The sequence below is a fragment of the Myxocyprinus asiaticus genome, chromosome 4 (assembly GCF_019703515.2).
Source record: "Myxocyprinus asiaticus isolate MX2 ecotype Aquarium Trade chromosome 4, UBuf_Myxa_2, whole genome shotgun sequence".
In the NCBI taxonomy this organism is placed as follows: domain Eukaryota; kingdom Metazoa; phylum Chordata; class Actinopteri; order Cypriniformes; family Catostomidae; genus Myxocyprinus; species Myxocyprinus asiaticus.
Genome location: NC_059347.1, coordinates 26,796,716 through 26,812,891, shown reverse-complemented (window position 1 = coordinate 26,812,891; position 16,176 = coordinate 26,796,716). Strand labels below are relative to the sequence as shown.

At 46.8% G+C, this 16,176-nt stretch overlaps 1 protein-coding gene across 1 annotated transcript in view; it reads left to right on the top strand.

Moving 5' to 3' along the window:
* The window catches only part of LOC127434483 (A disintegrin and metalloproteinase with thrombospondin motifs 3-like), a 217,127-nt gene that overhangs the window by 176,647 nt on the left and 24,304 nt on the right, over nt 1–16,176 (top strand). Inside the window, exon 19 of the mRNA XM_051687301.1 lies at nt 5,485–5,617. Coding sequence (XP_051543261.1) covers nt 5,485–5,617 — 133 coding nt within the window. The remainder of the gene's footprint in view (nt 1–5,484; nt 5,618–16,176) is intronic.

Genomic DNA, 16,176 nt, shown 5'->3' with positions numbered 1-16,176 from the left:
CAGAGCTCCGCCACCTGGCACGGGTGCCCAAAGCCCCCGTCCAAGGCCTGTACGTTTACGTTGTCTCTGACGGCCAAGGCCTACGGTGCCGCTGGACAAGCCGCCTCCGCCCTGCATGCCATGGCTCTCCTGCAAGTCTGCCAAGGCGCTAAAGGAACTGCACGAGGGTAGTTCCGCCCCGGGATTGATGCAGGAACTGCGCTCGGCAACCGACCTCGCTCTCTGAGCGATGGAGGTCACGGCGCGGTCTCTCGGGCGGACGATGGCCACACTAGTGGTCCAGCAGCGCCACCTTTGGCTCAACCTGGTCAAGATGGGTGAGGCCGACAAGACACGATTCCTTGCAGCCCCCATTTCCCAGGCGGGCCTATTCGGCGACACTGTCGAAGACTTTGCCCAGCAGTTTTCGATGGTAGAGCAGTAGATTGGTGCTAGCCGGCATATCCTGGCCTGGCGCGGCTCAAGATCCCGCACCCTGTCTACTCATCGCCAAGGGCGTCCCTCTGCGGTGACTGCACCGGCTCCGCCGCAGCACGCCCCTTCGGCCTGGCCCTGGCGTGGAGCCCACCGCAGGAAGCAGACGCCACCCGTCTCGCAGCCGCCCTGAACCCGTGGAAGGCTTCAAAGTGCCCTTAAGACAGGCGACCCAGGGACAACAAAACCTGCTGCTCTGGAGCTGGTAAGCAGATCTCCATCTTTTTGTTACCTTTTGCATTTAATTGCACTGCATGCCCAAGTGGCTGCAGTATTCAAGAGTGGTTTCCTTGTTCCCTGGGTCACATATCCGGCCATCATCACGACCACCGTCCACCACACTATTTGGCAGGTTTGACGCTCCAGCGGCGGTCTCCCGCCCCTGAGCGCCCAGCTGTGGCACAAATCCGCCCCCGATGTGACAGTCTCCACGGGTCACGAGGACAGGCCTCTTCCTCCCCCGTCCCAGGCTGTTCCGGGGTGGTCACAAGGAGCCAGGTAAGTGCTTCGATGTCCTTAGATTCAACACGGCCACGACGTGGTGTGGCACCTCGAGCTCCGCCCCGCCGCGAGGCCCCACCTGCCGGTACGTCCGATGACATTGTCCCTTTGGTCCCCCTTGCGCAGAACTTGGACACATGGCTTGTGCTTTCCAATCCGTCGCGAGGGCTGGTCCGGACCGTCCGACTCGGCTGCGCGATTCACTTCGCCGGGCATCCGCCCTGGTTCAGCGGTGTCCACTTCACCTTTGTGAAAGACGAAAATGCTGCTACCTTGCGCGGAGATCGCCACCCTCCTACAGAAGGGTGCGATAGAACCTGTCCCTCCAGCCGAGATTAAGAAGGGGTTTTTCAGCCCCTACTTCATCGTACCGAAAAAAGGTGGTGGGTTGAGGCCAATCTTGGACCTGTGAGTTCTGAACTAGGCTTTACACAGACTCCCATTCAAGATGCTGACGCAAAAACACATTCTGGCGAGCGTCCGGCATCAAGATTGGTTCGTGGCGGTAGACCTGAAGGATGCGTACTTCCACGCCTCGATCCTTCCTCGACACAGACCCTTCCTGCGGTTCGTGTTCGAGGGTCAGGCGTATCAGTACAAAGTCCTCCCTTTCGGCCTGTCCCTGTCTCCTCGCGTCTTTACGAAGGTCGCAGAGGCTGCCCTTGCCCCGTTAAAGGAGGTGGGCATTCGCGTTCTCAACTATCTCGACGACTGGCTAATCCTAGATCACTCTCGAGACGTGTTGTGCGCACACAGGGACCTGGTGCTCTCACACCTCAGCCGACTAGGGCTTCGGGTCAGCTGGGAAAAGAGCAAGCCCCTCCCGGTTCAGAGCATCTCTTTTCTCGGTTTGGAGTTGGACTCAGTCTACATGACGGCGCGCCTTACGAACGAGCGCACCCAGTCGGTGCTGGCCTGTTTGAAGGTGTTCAAACAGGGAACATCGGTTCCACTGAAACTTTTTCAGAGGCTCCTGGGGCATATGGCATCCTCGGCGGTGGCCACCCCGCTCGGGTTGATGCATATGAGGCCGCTTCAGCACTGGCTCCAGACTCGAGTCCTGAGATGGGCATGGCGCCAAGGGACATACTGCGTGGCCATTACGTCGGTCTGTCACCATCTTTTCAGCCCTTGGACTGACCTCTCGTTCCTACGGGCAGGTGTCCCTCTAGAACTGGTCCCCAGGCACGTCGTGGTCACGACAGACGCCTCCAAAACAGGCTGGGGCGCTGTTTGCAACGGGCACGCAGCCGCCGGCCTCTGGACGGGTCCGCGACTGCATTGGCACATCAACTGCATCAAGTTATTGGCAATTCTGCTCGCCCTGCGGAGGTTTCGGCCGTTGATCCAGGGCAAGCACGTACGGTAGCATATGTCAACCGCCAAGGTGGTTTGCGCTCTCGTTGTATGTCACAATTCACCCGCCGTCTCCTCATCTGGAGTCAGCAGCACTTCAAGTTGCTGCAAGCCACTCACATCCCGGGCAACCTCAACACTTCAGCAGATGCACTTTTTCACACCAGGTTACCCTCAGGGGAGAGTGGAGACTCCACCTTCAGGTGGTCCAGCTGATTTGGAGTCGATTCGACAGGCACAGGTGCACCTGTTTGCCTCCCAAGAATCCTCCCCACCGCCCGCTCCGGTACACCCTGACCGAGGCCCCCCTCGGCACAGATGCGCTGGCACACAGCTGGCCCCCTGGCATGCACAAATATGCGTTTCCTCCAGTGAGCCTGCTTGCACAGACCATGTGCAAGGTCAGGGAGGACGAGGAGCAGGTCGTTCTGGTAGCACCCTACTGGCCTGCCCAGATGTGGTGCTCGGACCTCATGCTCCTCGCGACAGCTCCTCCCTGGTGAATTCCCCTGAGGAAGGACCTTCTTTCTCAGGGAAGGGGCACCATCTGGCACCCGCACCCAGACTTCTGGAATCTCCATGTCTGGCCCCTGGACGGGACGTGGAAGACCTAAGCTGTCTCCCAGCTGCCGTGGTAGACACGATCACTCAGGCTATGGCCCCCTCTACGAGGCGCCTGTATGCCTTTAAGTGGCATCTGTTCACTAAGTGGTGTTCTTCCCATCGGGAAGACCCCCAGAGATGCGCAGTCGGATCAGTGCTTTCCTTCCTGCAAGAAAGGTTGGAAGGGAGGCTGTCCCCTTCCACCTTGAAGGTGTACGTTACTGCCATAGCAGCACACCACGACACAGTCGACAGTAAGTCCTTAGGGAAGCACGACCTGATCATCAGGTTCCTAAGAGGCGCCAGGAGGCTGAATCCCTCCAGACCGCATTTGTTCCCTCATCAGACCTCTGTAGTTCTTCAGGGTCTACAGAGAGCCCCCTTTGAACCTTTGCAGTCAGCCGAGCTTAAGGCACTCTCCTTGAAGACTGCCCTCCTGACTGCACTCACTTCCATCAAGAGGGTAGGTGACCTGCTAGCGTTCTCTGTCAGCAGAACGTGCCTGGAGTTCTGTCCAAGTTACTCTCACGTGATCCTGAGACCCTGACCGGGCTATGTGCCCAAGGTTCCCACCACCCCTTAAGGGACCAGGTGGTGAACCTGCAAGCGCTGCCCCAGGAGGAGGCAGACCCAGCCCTGTCGTCGCTGTATCCGGTGCGCGCTTTACTCATCTATGTGGCTCGCATGCAGAGCTTTAGAATCTCTGAGCAGCTCTTTGTCTGCTTTGGTGCACAGCGGAAAGGAAGTGCTGTCTCCAAGCAGTGGATCACCTACTGGCTCATTGATGCCATAACTATGGCATATGTCGCCTAGGACATGCCGCCCCCAGTAGGGCTACCAGCCCATTCTACCAGGGGTGTAACGGCTCCCTGGGCCCTGGCCAGGGGTGCCTCTCTAACAGACATTTGCAGAGCAGTGGGCTGGGCAACACCCAACATCTCTGCAAGGTTCTACAACCTCCGTGTGGAACCGGTTTCGTCCCAGGTAGTGGCACGCAACACAAGCGGATAAGCCCGGGATAGCTGGCCGGGTGTATCGCTTGCACATAGCGCCTTCCACCTCCCTTGGAGCTCAATACATGCGCCATTAATTCCCAGTAGTGTTCACAAACTTTGTTCCCTGGTTGACTTCCTCCGAGCCCTGTGGCAGTCGAGTTTTCGGAGAGACTCGCTGCCAGCCCAGTACACGCGCTAACTAAGAGCCCTGTTCTGGGGTAGGTGCTCCGATGTGGCGGTTCCTTGTAAGGCTAACCCCATACGATCTATATCTTCTGCTAGTTCGTTTCCCTGCTGGCAAACTGCATCTTCCTTGGGCAGAGCCCCTCTGCCCCAGTCTCCATGTTTGTAGTAACTCCTCCCCCATTGGGCAGGATCTACCTTGAAGGCTGTCCACATGGTTGGAAAGACCATGTGATGTATTCTTCCACTTAAATATCCCCCCTCTCTTTGGGCGAGGTGTGGTCTCTGCGGTGTCTTCCCCTTGGGAGGGACACCCCCCGACTAGACCTGGCGGCCCAGTCGGATAATCCCCCTTCTTTTTTAGGGAGTGGAAAAAGAGAAGGGGAAAAGAGGCCACGACTGGGTTAAGCCTGTCTCTATCTTTGGGTAGTCGACTTGTCCCCAAAATGGGCAGTTCGACACTCATAACTGTGTCGGGGAGGTTACGTGTCGACCTGGTGTGCTGGCTATGAGGCACACAGCAAGTCTGCCCGCCAGCCTTGTGGCATTTTGTATAGGGACCCCTAGTGTCACTACATCGACACCAACGTCAAGTGAGTGACAGATAGGGAACATCATGGTTACTTGTGTAACCTCCGTTCCCTGATGGAGGGAATGAGATGTTGTGTCCCTCCTGCCACAACGCTGAACTACCCGCTGAAATGGCCGGACCTTATATCGGCTCCTCAGCATAAAACCTGAATGAGTGGTTGCATACCAGCTCCTTTTATACCCGTATGTCCCGGGGAGTGGCATGCAAATACAACTCGCCAATTTTCATTGGCCTTTTATCAAAGACCAGTGGTGTCTCGGGCTCCCAAGAGTGACCCCTAGTTTCACTACATCGACACCAACATCTCGTTCCCTCCATCAGGGAATGGAGGTTACACCAGTAACCATGACGTTTTCTTTGCTTGATGCAGGCCAATCATTTGCCCCTTCTGAAACACAGTCACATCTTTTCCACGACCACGGGATACGTCTTCCGACATGGTTATTTAAGAAATGAGAAGCTACACACTGCATCAGTTGGGGTTAAAAGAATTGTTGCCAGCTGAAACATATGAATCACTGAAATAATGATCCAGTCATAGGCTCTTAAGTATCTGCTTATTTAAATACAAATGACAACTTTTTTTTTTTGGCCAGGCAGTGTACTTTTTTGAGTATATTATTTTTCAGGAGATAATCATTGTAGTCACTGTACTCACATTTGGTGGAGGAATTTTGTTTTCAGCTCAGATTGCTGTACTTCTGGTTGGTTATTAAGGGCTGGTTCACTTAAAAAAATATATATATTTAAATTAATATTCTTTTATTTATTGGTCTTCAGGATTCCAGTACACCAAATATGGGTGCCGTAAAAAAGGTGACAACAAAGTGGTGCACAGAGGCTACTGTGACATTAGCAAGAAACCCAAACCTATTCGCAGAATGTGTAACTTGCAGGACTGTACACAACCACAGTAAGTTAAATTTAAAAAATTTGTAACTGTACTCACAATAGGTGTCACCTAACCATGCATACATACAGTATGTATTTGTGTGTAAAACCTGTGTGTAAATGTTTTTAATCTGAAATCTTGATTCATAAATAAATAAGTTTGCACACATATACATATACTGTATGTATATAATTTTTTATTTAGGTTTAAAAAAATTAACCAACTCAGACCACACGAATACATACAGTACATCATTGACTCACATTAAATGTATTATTATTATTATTATTATTTTACATATAATCATTATTATTAAAAAATTAAATAACTAAGTGGCCATACAATAAATCTTGCCAACACAATGTGGCCAAAAGTTTGTGGACACCATATGTGCTTGATGATCATTTAATTTGAAAAACATAGGCATCAATTCCCCCTTTGCTGCAATAACAGCTTTGACTCTTCTGTGAAGGATTTCCTCTACACTGTAGGGATAGCGACAGGGTATATATAGGGATATACCTGTATGGCTTCAGGGATTTGCTCCCATTTGAACACGAGCATCAAGTGAGGTCATGCACTGAAGTTGGAAGATGAGGCCTGGCTCTCAGTTGGAGTTTCAATTCACCCCAAAGTTCTTCAGTGGGGTTCAGATCTGGGGTTTGGCCAGTCAAGTTCTTCCACATCTGACACAGTAGACCCTTTCTTTATGGACCTCGCTTTGTGCACAGCAGCTTTGTCATGCTGGAATAGACAAGGGCTCTCTCCAAACAGATGTCACAAATTTGGAAGGACACAATACCCTAGAATGCAATTGAATGAAGAAGCATTATGATTTGTCTTCACTGGAATTAATGGAGTAACATGACTTGTTAATTAGAAGGGGTGTCCACATACTTTTGGCCATATATTTCAGAGTTACAAAAATTGTGTGTGTTATAGCTCGATCTGGGATAGATTCTGCATAAAAATGGAGCCTGCATGGCATATAGTATATATATATACAGTTGTCAAATGAGAGGTCCAAAATACAATCAAATGTAGTGTAGGCTTATAAAAAAATACAAAAATAAAATTACACTTTAATCTGTCTTGAATACTACTATTCTGATGCTAGTGAAACTTTATAATACAGCACTTTTTGTCTCCTTAAGATGATTCGCTTACAATGTATTCCTCTTTTGTAAGTCGCTTTGGATAAAAGCATCTGCCAAATGAATAAATGTAAATTTTAAAATGTATTTATTGTGTTTCAACTAGTTTTGAGAATGGTGCACTGGGCTTTACTGGAAGATCTTGGGGTGCATCTTTAGAGAGTGTTGTGCGGGAAGCCCTTTTGTGGTTTGGCCATGTATTATGCTATTTATGCTAATAACTGCAGGCACTCACTCACTCATTTAGAATAATCCGGTGTCATCAAAATTAGAACGAGGGTAAAAAGAAATGTATGTGTGAATACACCTGTTGTGAATGAGATATAAAACATGTGTACATTTGTGAATTAGACCCAGTAACTGTACTCATGGATTTGTTCCAAAGCTAAAATAGCTTGTCATGGTATGTGAACTCCAAATCTCTTGGTTCATAATATATATCCCATGGAGACTTTTCAGCCTTGAGAAATCTAAACATCACTAAATAAATATATAAGTACTCATGCTTTTTCAGTCTAGCTGGGAGCGGAGTTTTGATTGCAGTTTAGCAAAGGGTGGTCTTGCTTCATTTATTTTTCCTTTCAGAGGCTAAGCGGAAATCTCAGAATGTGATTTTGCATGTACTGTATGTTTCACATCGGGGAATAGCTTTCAACTAAATGTGTAGCCTTGATCGTGTTTAACTGGTTATTGAAGATTTAAAATACATTCTTTCCTGTTCTATAGCAGTCGTAGAAAATACTGTAGCTCACCTTTGTTTTGTTTCTATTTATCACATGTCCATGAGCTGCTTTTATGTATAATACAAAGAATGTACTTAAATTGTAAAATTCCATTATTAAGACCCTTCATACTGAATCAGCCTACACGTGCCACTTTGTGTATATTTTCTTTGCACAGTAAAACTCATTTTCATTGAAGGACATAGGTTGATGAAGTATAATAATCTTTATAGTAGTATGAGAAAACTTTTGTGCTCACAATCATTATTCAAATCACTTTTCTTCTTCTTGACCTATTAGCCTTGACATTTTAAATGCTCTGGATTTAAGTGTTCTGAAGAAAGAAAAAAAAAATGAATTTTTGACAGATCTCTGAAGTGTCTTTACAGTTTTTTACTGTTTTATCTGGTTTCATCTGTGTATCAGACACCAACAGTAATAAATTATTGGTGATATGTCATAGCTGTGCGTCTATGATAGGCTCGGTTGATTTGAAATATCAGTCAATAGAGAATTTATCAGAATATCCATGTGAAAAAAAAAAAATCATTACTTTGAATAGAGGTTATGTTCTGCAGTTTCTGCTGTTGGTTCTTAGCCTTAAAATTATTTCCAGAATGAATCTACTTGGTGAATATTCAGTAATATTCCAGTCTTCCAGCTGAGTTGTTGACATTAAATTGAATTTAATGTTTTATATATCCATTTATATTCCAACATGAGTATTTCCCTCAGACTTGATGCTCATAAAATCCATGATCAGTGGATTCTGTCGAACAAAGCTTTCAGAGTGAGTAGTGGTTTGACTGATTTACAGTTATTTATTTATGTTTATTCTTGTGCATGACTAAAATAATCAATTATAAAAAGGTTTTTGTCACACTTTTATTAATAAATAAAACAGTTTATTGAGGAACAAGGGAGGGTGAAAAAGTCAGGGAAAAATGCAAATAATCCTAAGGGGGGAAAAAATGACAGCAGGACAGGAAATTGGCAGACAAATCCAAATGGGTTAGTCCAGGCACATTCCATAAAACAGAGCAGAGAATTGTCCAGGCAAACAAATCCAGAGCAGGGGTAGGCAAACTCGAATATACAGAGTCATTGATCTAGAACCGGGTAGACAAAACAGAAAATAAAGCAGGAACAAACAGACAGGAGAAAGACAAGGCTGAACTGCTCACCACAAGGACTGAGAGAAGCTGGCACAAAACAGCACACAAGTGGGGGATTAATAGAACTGGGGAATCAAGGAATAGGTGCTGCTGATCATGATAACGAGCTGTTGCACCAAACCAGCCCTTGCTGGGAAACCCTGTGACTGCAGCAGCACATGGCACCTGAACAAACAGACACACAAGGGACACACAGAAAATCACATGTGTAGGAATTTAGGTAGTATAAATGTGCACGGTATGGGTTAAAGTGCCCACGTACCTCCATCATTGTGTAGGGAACAGTATGTGTGTTAGGAATTAAATTAAACTGTCCGTATGTCTAAGTCATTATGTAAGGAATTTTATAATGGAATTAGTCTTGTTCAGCAACCATTATAAGAAGGATAAATGACAAATAATTAGAATATTTGTCTGAATAAAATTGTCCACCATTACAAACATAATATAATGTCTCGTTTTATCCACTCACAATTTCTGTTGTATGGAATTAGCTTTAATAAGGGAATTGTGATTAATTCACTTATTGGAGTAATATTATTCTCATGGCTTATTGAAAATAATATCACACATATTTTAAGTATAGCTTCAGGGCTGGATCTTTGAAAAATGAAGTGATGAGATTATTTATCAAAATATACCACAGTCAAATTATCTTTGAATACAAACAAGACTTTATTGCTAATCTAAACATAAAAACGAATCTAACACACAGACAAATATGGAAACAGGTTGTGAGTAGATTGTTACAGAAGGTGAATAAACTGAACTATACAGAGAAAATGAACTTTATGGGGTCTGTAGACAATGCCTTGAGAACCATTGATACTTAATTCAGTCTAACTCGATTTGCATTCAGGTAACTCGAATTATATTAAAGAGACACCAGCACTTTCAGCAAAATCTGTAGATGTATTTGTGTTTCCTTGCGTTGCTTGGTTCTTTGGCTATTTGTAGAACGTTGTTCCATCAGTGGTTGTTCCGTCGATGTTTTGGACCTCTTTTAAGATCAAGGATGTCTGTTGCTGGGATGATGAGGTAGGGCTTTGAAGCTAGGCCTTCCGCATGGAGGACTCACGACTCCCTGTCACGTTGGTGAGTCGTAGCGCAGAGAAGAGAAGGGCTTCCTCGGAACTTGGCGTCCGAGCCTTCTTGGACTTCTACATGGTACAAAACTTGAGGGATGCCGGGGCTTGAGGGATGGCAAGAACACGGAGGATGCAGAGCTGCAGAGGAAGTGAAGAAGCAAGAGAAGAGAACTCGAGCGTTCTTCCTTGGTACAAGAGTCTTGAGTGTAGACTGGCCGCACCCCAAAGGTGTCCTGAGACAATCAGAAGTGACTTTTCAGAGTCACATGGTCAACTCATTCCTTCCTTTTCGAAGTTGATTTACAATCCTTTGGAAATGTTGTATCTTGAAAATGGTGCAAGAGACATGACATTCGTTAACATCAACATTCTCTATGTAAACAAGCAAGCATTTACATACTGAATACGACATACTTTCATGAATATTTCAACGTGCCATTAACAAAACATAAAAATACCTAATTAAAAATCATAATGGTTAATTCATTGGTTTTACAACATGGATAATACAAGATTAAGGATTATAATCATCGATTTGTCAGTTTAAAGTGATTACAAATTACTTCACGTATTTTAAAAGGTACATCAGGCTATAGTCATTAATTTGTCAGTTATAAAAGTGATCACAGGTCATAACATCATTTTCAGAATTATCTAGCAAGGCACATTGTGTACATTTTGGTACAAACAGGTAGATTCTGTGCATTTAGAGGGTTAAACCACAATTACTGTGAATTGTGTGAAATCTTTATGGCTTCAGATCTTGCTCTCTTGAGTTTAACTTCAAGAAGGAGGTTCCTAGACTGAGAGCTTCCTAATAGGATACCAGATTAAAAGTTATAATGGTTACTCGATTAACTTAGAGCATGGTGATGCTTGATTATTTGTTATTTTAGATTATATAGTCAGGCTAAGCCTGGGATATAAAATTATCTTGTACGCTCTGTCCAACATGCATGCATAGAGTCAAAAGTTTGGTGCCTGTGTGGAAAAGTTCAGAAGGTCATGCTGAGTCTGCCCCATATCACTGTCCCGTGGGTTGCAGGGGCCTCTCTGACCAATGGCCCTTTTGTTTTAAATCATGCTGTTTTAGCAGTATGGTTAGTCTCCTTTGCCAGCCATTTGGCACTCGTTAATTATCACAAATCAACAACCTAAAAGGAGCTTCAGTCTCCCAAGAGGGGACTCCCAGAGGGGAGTGTGATTTTCCTTTGTTTGGTGAAAGGGGGCCACAGGACTCAGCTGGGAGACTTTCAGCACCAAATGTACAGATTCATAGTTTCAAGGTTATTCCTCCTTTGTGTGTCCTTTGGAATGTTTGCTGCCTGGTGCACTTAAAGGCACCATCTTTGGCAGTCTCTTAGTTTTATGGCTTTGAGGAATTCCAGGGTTAAAAGGTTGGGTTTTCCTGGATTGAAGTCATTTTGTATAGCAATTGTTCATTCTTCTGCACCTAATATACTACACATGGACAAGACAAAACAAACCTGATTGTCAGCCACCTGGCGCTCCCCAAGGGGGAGGCCTTTGCCAATGAAACGATGAGGGTGCGGCCCAGAATGTCCAGAGCCAGAACCCAGCATCTTTCCTCTGGACCATAGCCCTCCCAGTCGTCCCTGGCAGTGTAGGCAGGAGCTCAATCAATGAGCCGGGGGGAAGAGGAGGGGCTGAAATGATAGGGTTCAGTGGACAAAGGTGGACAGGCTTGATCTTGGAAACATGGAAAACTGGGTGAACCCTGCTGAGAGAGGGGGGAAGCTTGATATGGATCGCTGCCAGACTGATGACTTTGGTTAGAGTAAAAGGACAGATGAAATGGGGAGAAAATTTGCAGGTCATCTAAGCTGGAGGTCTTTGGTTGAAAGCCATAACTTCTGGCTACAAATGTAACAGGGAGCAGGATTGCGGTGTCGATCAACATGTGTCATGATGCGCCGCCCCCCCCCCCCCCCGGGCTCTGAGGAGAGCTTCTCTGGCACATCTCCATGTGCGCCGACATCATTGTATGAAGGCATGGGCAGACAGGACCGAGGCAATGGGCTCCTGGGCTGGGACCAAAAGTTGATAGCCCAGGCAGCGTTGGAAGGGAGAAAGACCTGTTGACAACACAGGCAGGAAGTTTGTATTCGGCTAAGGGTAGTTGTTGGCTCCAAGAGGATGGATTTTGAGATGCCAAGCATAGAAGAATCCTTTCAAGGTCTTGGTTGGTCCGCTCGGTCTGCCCATTGGTTTGAGGATGAAAACCAGAGGAAAGGCTGACAGATGCTCCCAGTTGTTGGCAGAACTCTTTCAAGTAGTGTGGGATGAACTGGGTACCTCGGACAGAGACCACATCTACTGGAATTCCATTGAGCCGAAAGATGTTTTTAACAAGTTAGGCTGTCTCCTTGGCCGATGGGAGCTTGGGTAGTGGGATAAAGTGTACCGCCTTGGAAAAGCAGTCCACAATAAGGAAAACAGAGTTACCCCTGAAGGGAGGGAGACCGGAGAAGAAATCCAGGGCAATGTGTGACCAAGGGTGGGAGGGAATAGGGAGTGGTTGCAGGAGACCAATGGGGGGCTGACTGGAGGTCTTTCTTTGAGCACAGACCGAGCAGGATGTGATGAACTGACGGGAGTCCTCAAAGATGGTCACCAGAATCTCTGCTGAATCGCTGCCAAAGTCCTCTTGGTACCTGCATGGCAGATGAATTTGGAGGTGTTGGCCCACTGGAGAACAGCCAATCAGACCGACTTGGGTACAAACAACCAACCTTTAGGACAACACTCTATGATAGAGGCAGCTCTCAAAGCCCTGTTGACTTATGCCTCATGTGACTGGAGCGACAATGTCAGGGATGATAGTGTCAGAGGGCATGCTCTCATCAGGTTTGTAGATCCGAGAGAGGGTGTCCTGCTTTATGTTCTTGGAACCTGGACGGTAGGACAGAGTAAAGTCAAAATGTCCAAAAAACAAAACAAAGGACCACCGGGCCTGGCGGGAGTTCAGTCGTTTGGCTGATCAAATGTACTCCAGGTTCTTATGGTTGGTCCTGACTAGAAATGTGCTACTGCTCCAAAGCGAACTTGACAGCCAACAACTCCCTATTGCCAATGTTGTAGTTCCATTCCGTGGAGGTCAAATGACAGGAGAAGGCGTAGAGATGCATTTTGCTATCTTCAATGAACCGTTGTGAAAGGACTGCTCTGACAACAGTGTCAGATGTGTCCACCTCTACTGCAAACTGGGACTTAGGATCCAGTGAGGACAGGAGCAGAGGTAAAATAAGTCTTCAGGTTATCAAAGGCTTACTGATCCTCGGGCGTCCATTGGAACTGCAGAATGTTGGCACCGATGTGTCCACCTCTACTGCAAACTGGGACTCAGGATCCGGTGAAGACAGGACAGGAGCGGAGGTAAACTAAGTCATCAGGATATCAAATGCTTACTGGTCCTCGGGCATCCATTGGAACTGCAGGATGTTGGCAGTGAGGACTGTAGGACTGTACTGATAGGAGCAGCCACCTGGCTGTAGTTTCAGATGAAGTGACAGTAGAAGTTAGCAAAGCCCATGAAGCATTGTAAGGACTTACGCAGTCAGGAATAGGCCAGTCGGAGATGGCTTTAACCTTGGCTGTATCGACAGATTTCTTGATCTGAGATGATAAACCCCAGGAACAGAACTGACTGTGTGTGGAAAAGGTACCATACAGCTGTTCTCTAGCAGCAGTTGCAGCACCTGTGTGATGTGCTGTGTGTGTTCTTGAAGAGACTGGGAAAAGATGAGAATATCGTCCAAGTACACAAAGACAAATCCGTTCATCATATCCCTGAGTACGTCTTTGATGAGTGCCTGGAAGGCAGCTGGGGCATTGGTAAGGCCAAAGGGCATCACACAGTACTCAAAGTGCCCTGTGGGGGTGTTAAAGTCTGTCTTCCACTCATCCCCCTCTTTGATCCAGATGAGATGGTAAGCATTACAGAGGTCCAACTTCATGAAGATGGTTGAGCCCTAGGACATGAGCGGCAACAGGTGATGTCGTTAAGGCCTGGTAGTCGACGCAGGTCCGAAGTGATCCGTCCTTTTTCCCCATGAAGAAGAACACCGTACAGGCTGGCGAGGAAGAGGGATGGATAAGACCAGCTGCTAGAGACTCCCTAATGTAAGTGTCCATAGCCTTCTGCTCAGGAGCAGACAAGGAGTAGAGTCATCCCTTAGACGGAGAACTGTCAGGCAGCAGGTCAATGGTGTAGTCATAAGGATGATGTGAAGGGAGAGATGTGGCTCAGGACTTACTGAAGACTGGACCCAGGTCGTGGTAGATGGCAGGAACCCTTGAGAGATTGAATGGCTCGTCCTGCAATACAGAAACAGAAGAGACAGGAGATGAGGTAGATCCCAGACAATAGGCTAAACAGTAAGAACCCCATGAGCAAACAGAATTCTCCCCCCAGTTAATGTGAGGGTTATGTTTAGTCAACCAGGAATATCCTAAGACAATAGGGGCTTCAGGTGACTTAATCAGGAAAAACACAATTGTCTCTTGGTGGTTGCCGGAGATAAGTAGACTCACCGGCACGGTAGCAGTTGTAATCTTGGCCAGGGAGGAACCATCTATGGCACTGGCCCAGAGGGGAGGCTTCAACTTCAATGGCAGTCCCCATTTAACTGCCAGAGTGGAGTTGATGAAGTTGCATTCAGCCCCAGAGTCGATCTGTGCCAAGCACTGATGAGAGGAAGTCTCTCACTGCAACAAGTCTGGAAGGAGAGTGCAAAGGGCAGGTGAATCGACCATGGGTGTGACACTCACCAATACTCCCCGAGCCGCTGATGAGCTTTGGCTTTTAATAGGGCATGCTATTTATAGGACATGCAGTAGGGAAGTGCCCCAACCTTCCACAGTACAGACACAACCCCTGGATAGTTTGACATTGCCTCTCCACAGGGGTTAAATGGGTCCTGCATGTGCTCGGTTTCCAGTCCAGTAGACGAGGTGAATGATTTACCATGGCTTTCTGGATGATGAGCAGCTCGGAGAAGAGAGTGCTGGGCCAGGTGACCATCAACCCAGATGGCGAGATCTACCAAGTGATTAAACTACATTGGAAGATCAAGGGTGTAAAGGGCATCCAGTATGTGATCCGCAAGCCCATGCAGGAACTGGTCCTGCTGGGCTATATCATTCAACCCGCAGAATGCAACCAGGATACAAATGTCAATGGAGTAGTCTGAAACAGACTGACCACCCTGGCGCAAGTTGAGGAGATGTCGTGCTGCCTCCCTACTGTGAACCGACCGATCAAACACCTTAATCATCTCAGCAGAGAAGTCTTGAAATGTAAAGCAGAAAGGAAACTTGCCATCCCAAACAGTGGTTGTAGAAAGAATACAAGGGAACACTGTGCACTGTGACAGGAAAGAATGGCAAGTCTTAGGGTCAACGGAATAGCAGGTAGGTGGGTAGAGGCACAGCTCCAGTGCTGGTTGGGATGGAAGCTGCAAATGTCTGAAGTTGTTTGAGTTGGTGGGTGAGCTCTGAGATTTGAGCCACCATGGCTTCCATGGCTTGATGGGAGGAAGAAAACTGGGAGAACTGAACTGAAAAAACATCTTGCTGTACCATGGCAGACTGGACATTGATCTCCTCTGCACAGATTGAACTGTCATGCTTGGAAACAGAGGGCACAAGAGCAGAGGTAAAAAAAAATAACAAAAAAAAAACACAGTTTATTGATGAACAAGGGAGGGTGAAAAAATCAGGGGAAATTAAAATCACTAGGGGAAAAATACTAAAAAAAATTACACAGCAGGACAGGGAATTGACAGACAAATCTAAATGGGGCAGGCAGGCTCATAAACACAGTTCAGGCACATTCCATAACACAGAGCAGAGAAGAGTCCAGGCAAACAAATCCAGAGCAGGGTAGGCAAACTAAAAAAATCAAATAACCAGAGTCAGAGATCTAGAACTGGGCAGACAAAACAGAAAAAAACAGAAAAAAAAACAGGAACAAACCGACCGGAGAAAGACAAGGCTGAACTGCTCACCACAATGACTGAGACAGTCTGGCACAAGACAGCACACTAGGGGAATAAATAGAACTGGGGAAACAAGGAACAGGTGCTGCTGATCATGATAATGAGTTGTTGCACCAAACCAGCCCTTGCTGGTAAACCCTGTGGCTGCAGCAGCACATGGCACCTGAAAAACAAACAGATACACAAGGGAAACACAGAAATCACATGGACAAGACCAAACAAACCTGATGATCAGCCCATTGTCCTAACAGTTTTTTCAGCCTGATCTCATAAAAATGATGTGACTGTGGCAACATTTTTGCAATATAACAGGTGTTTCATTACACATACTCTCTGCAGTTCTGAGGTGAAAATTCAACTGTGTTGTGTTAAAAGGGAGTTAAATGTTCTCCCAAGCAGGTAAGGTTTAAAGTGAATGCTC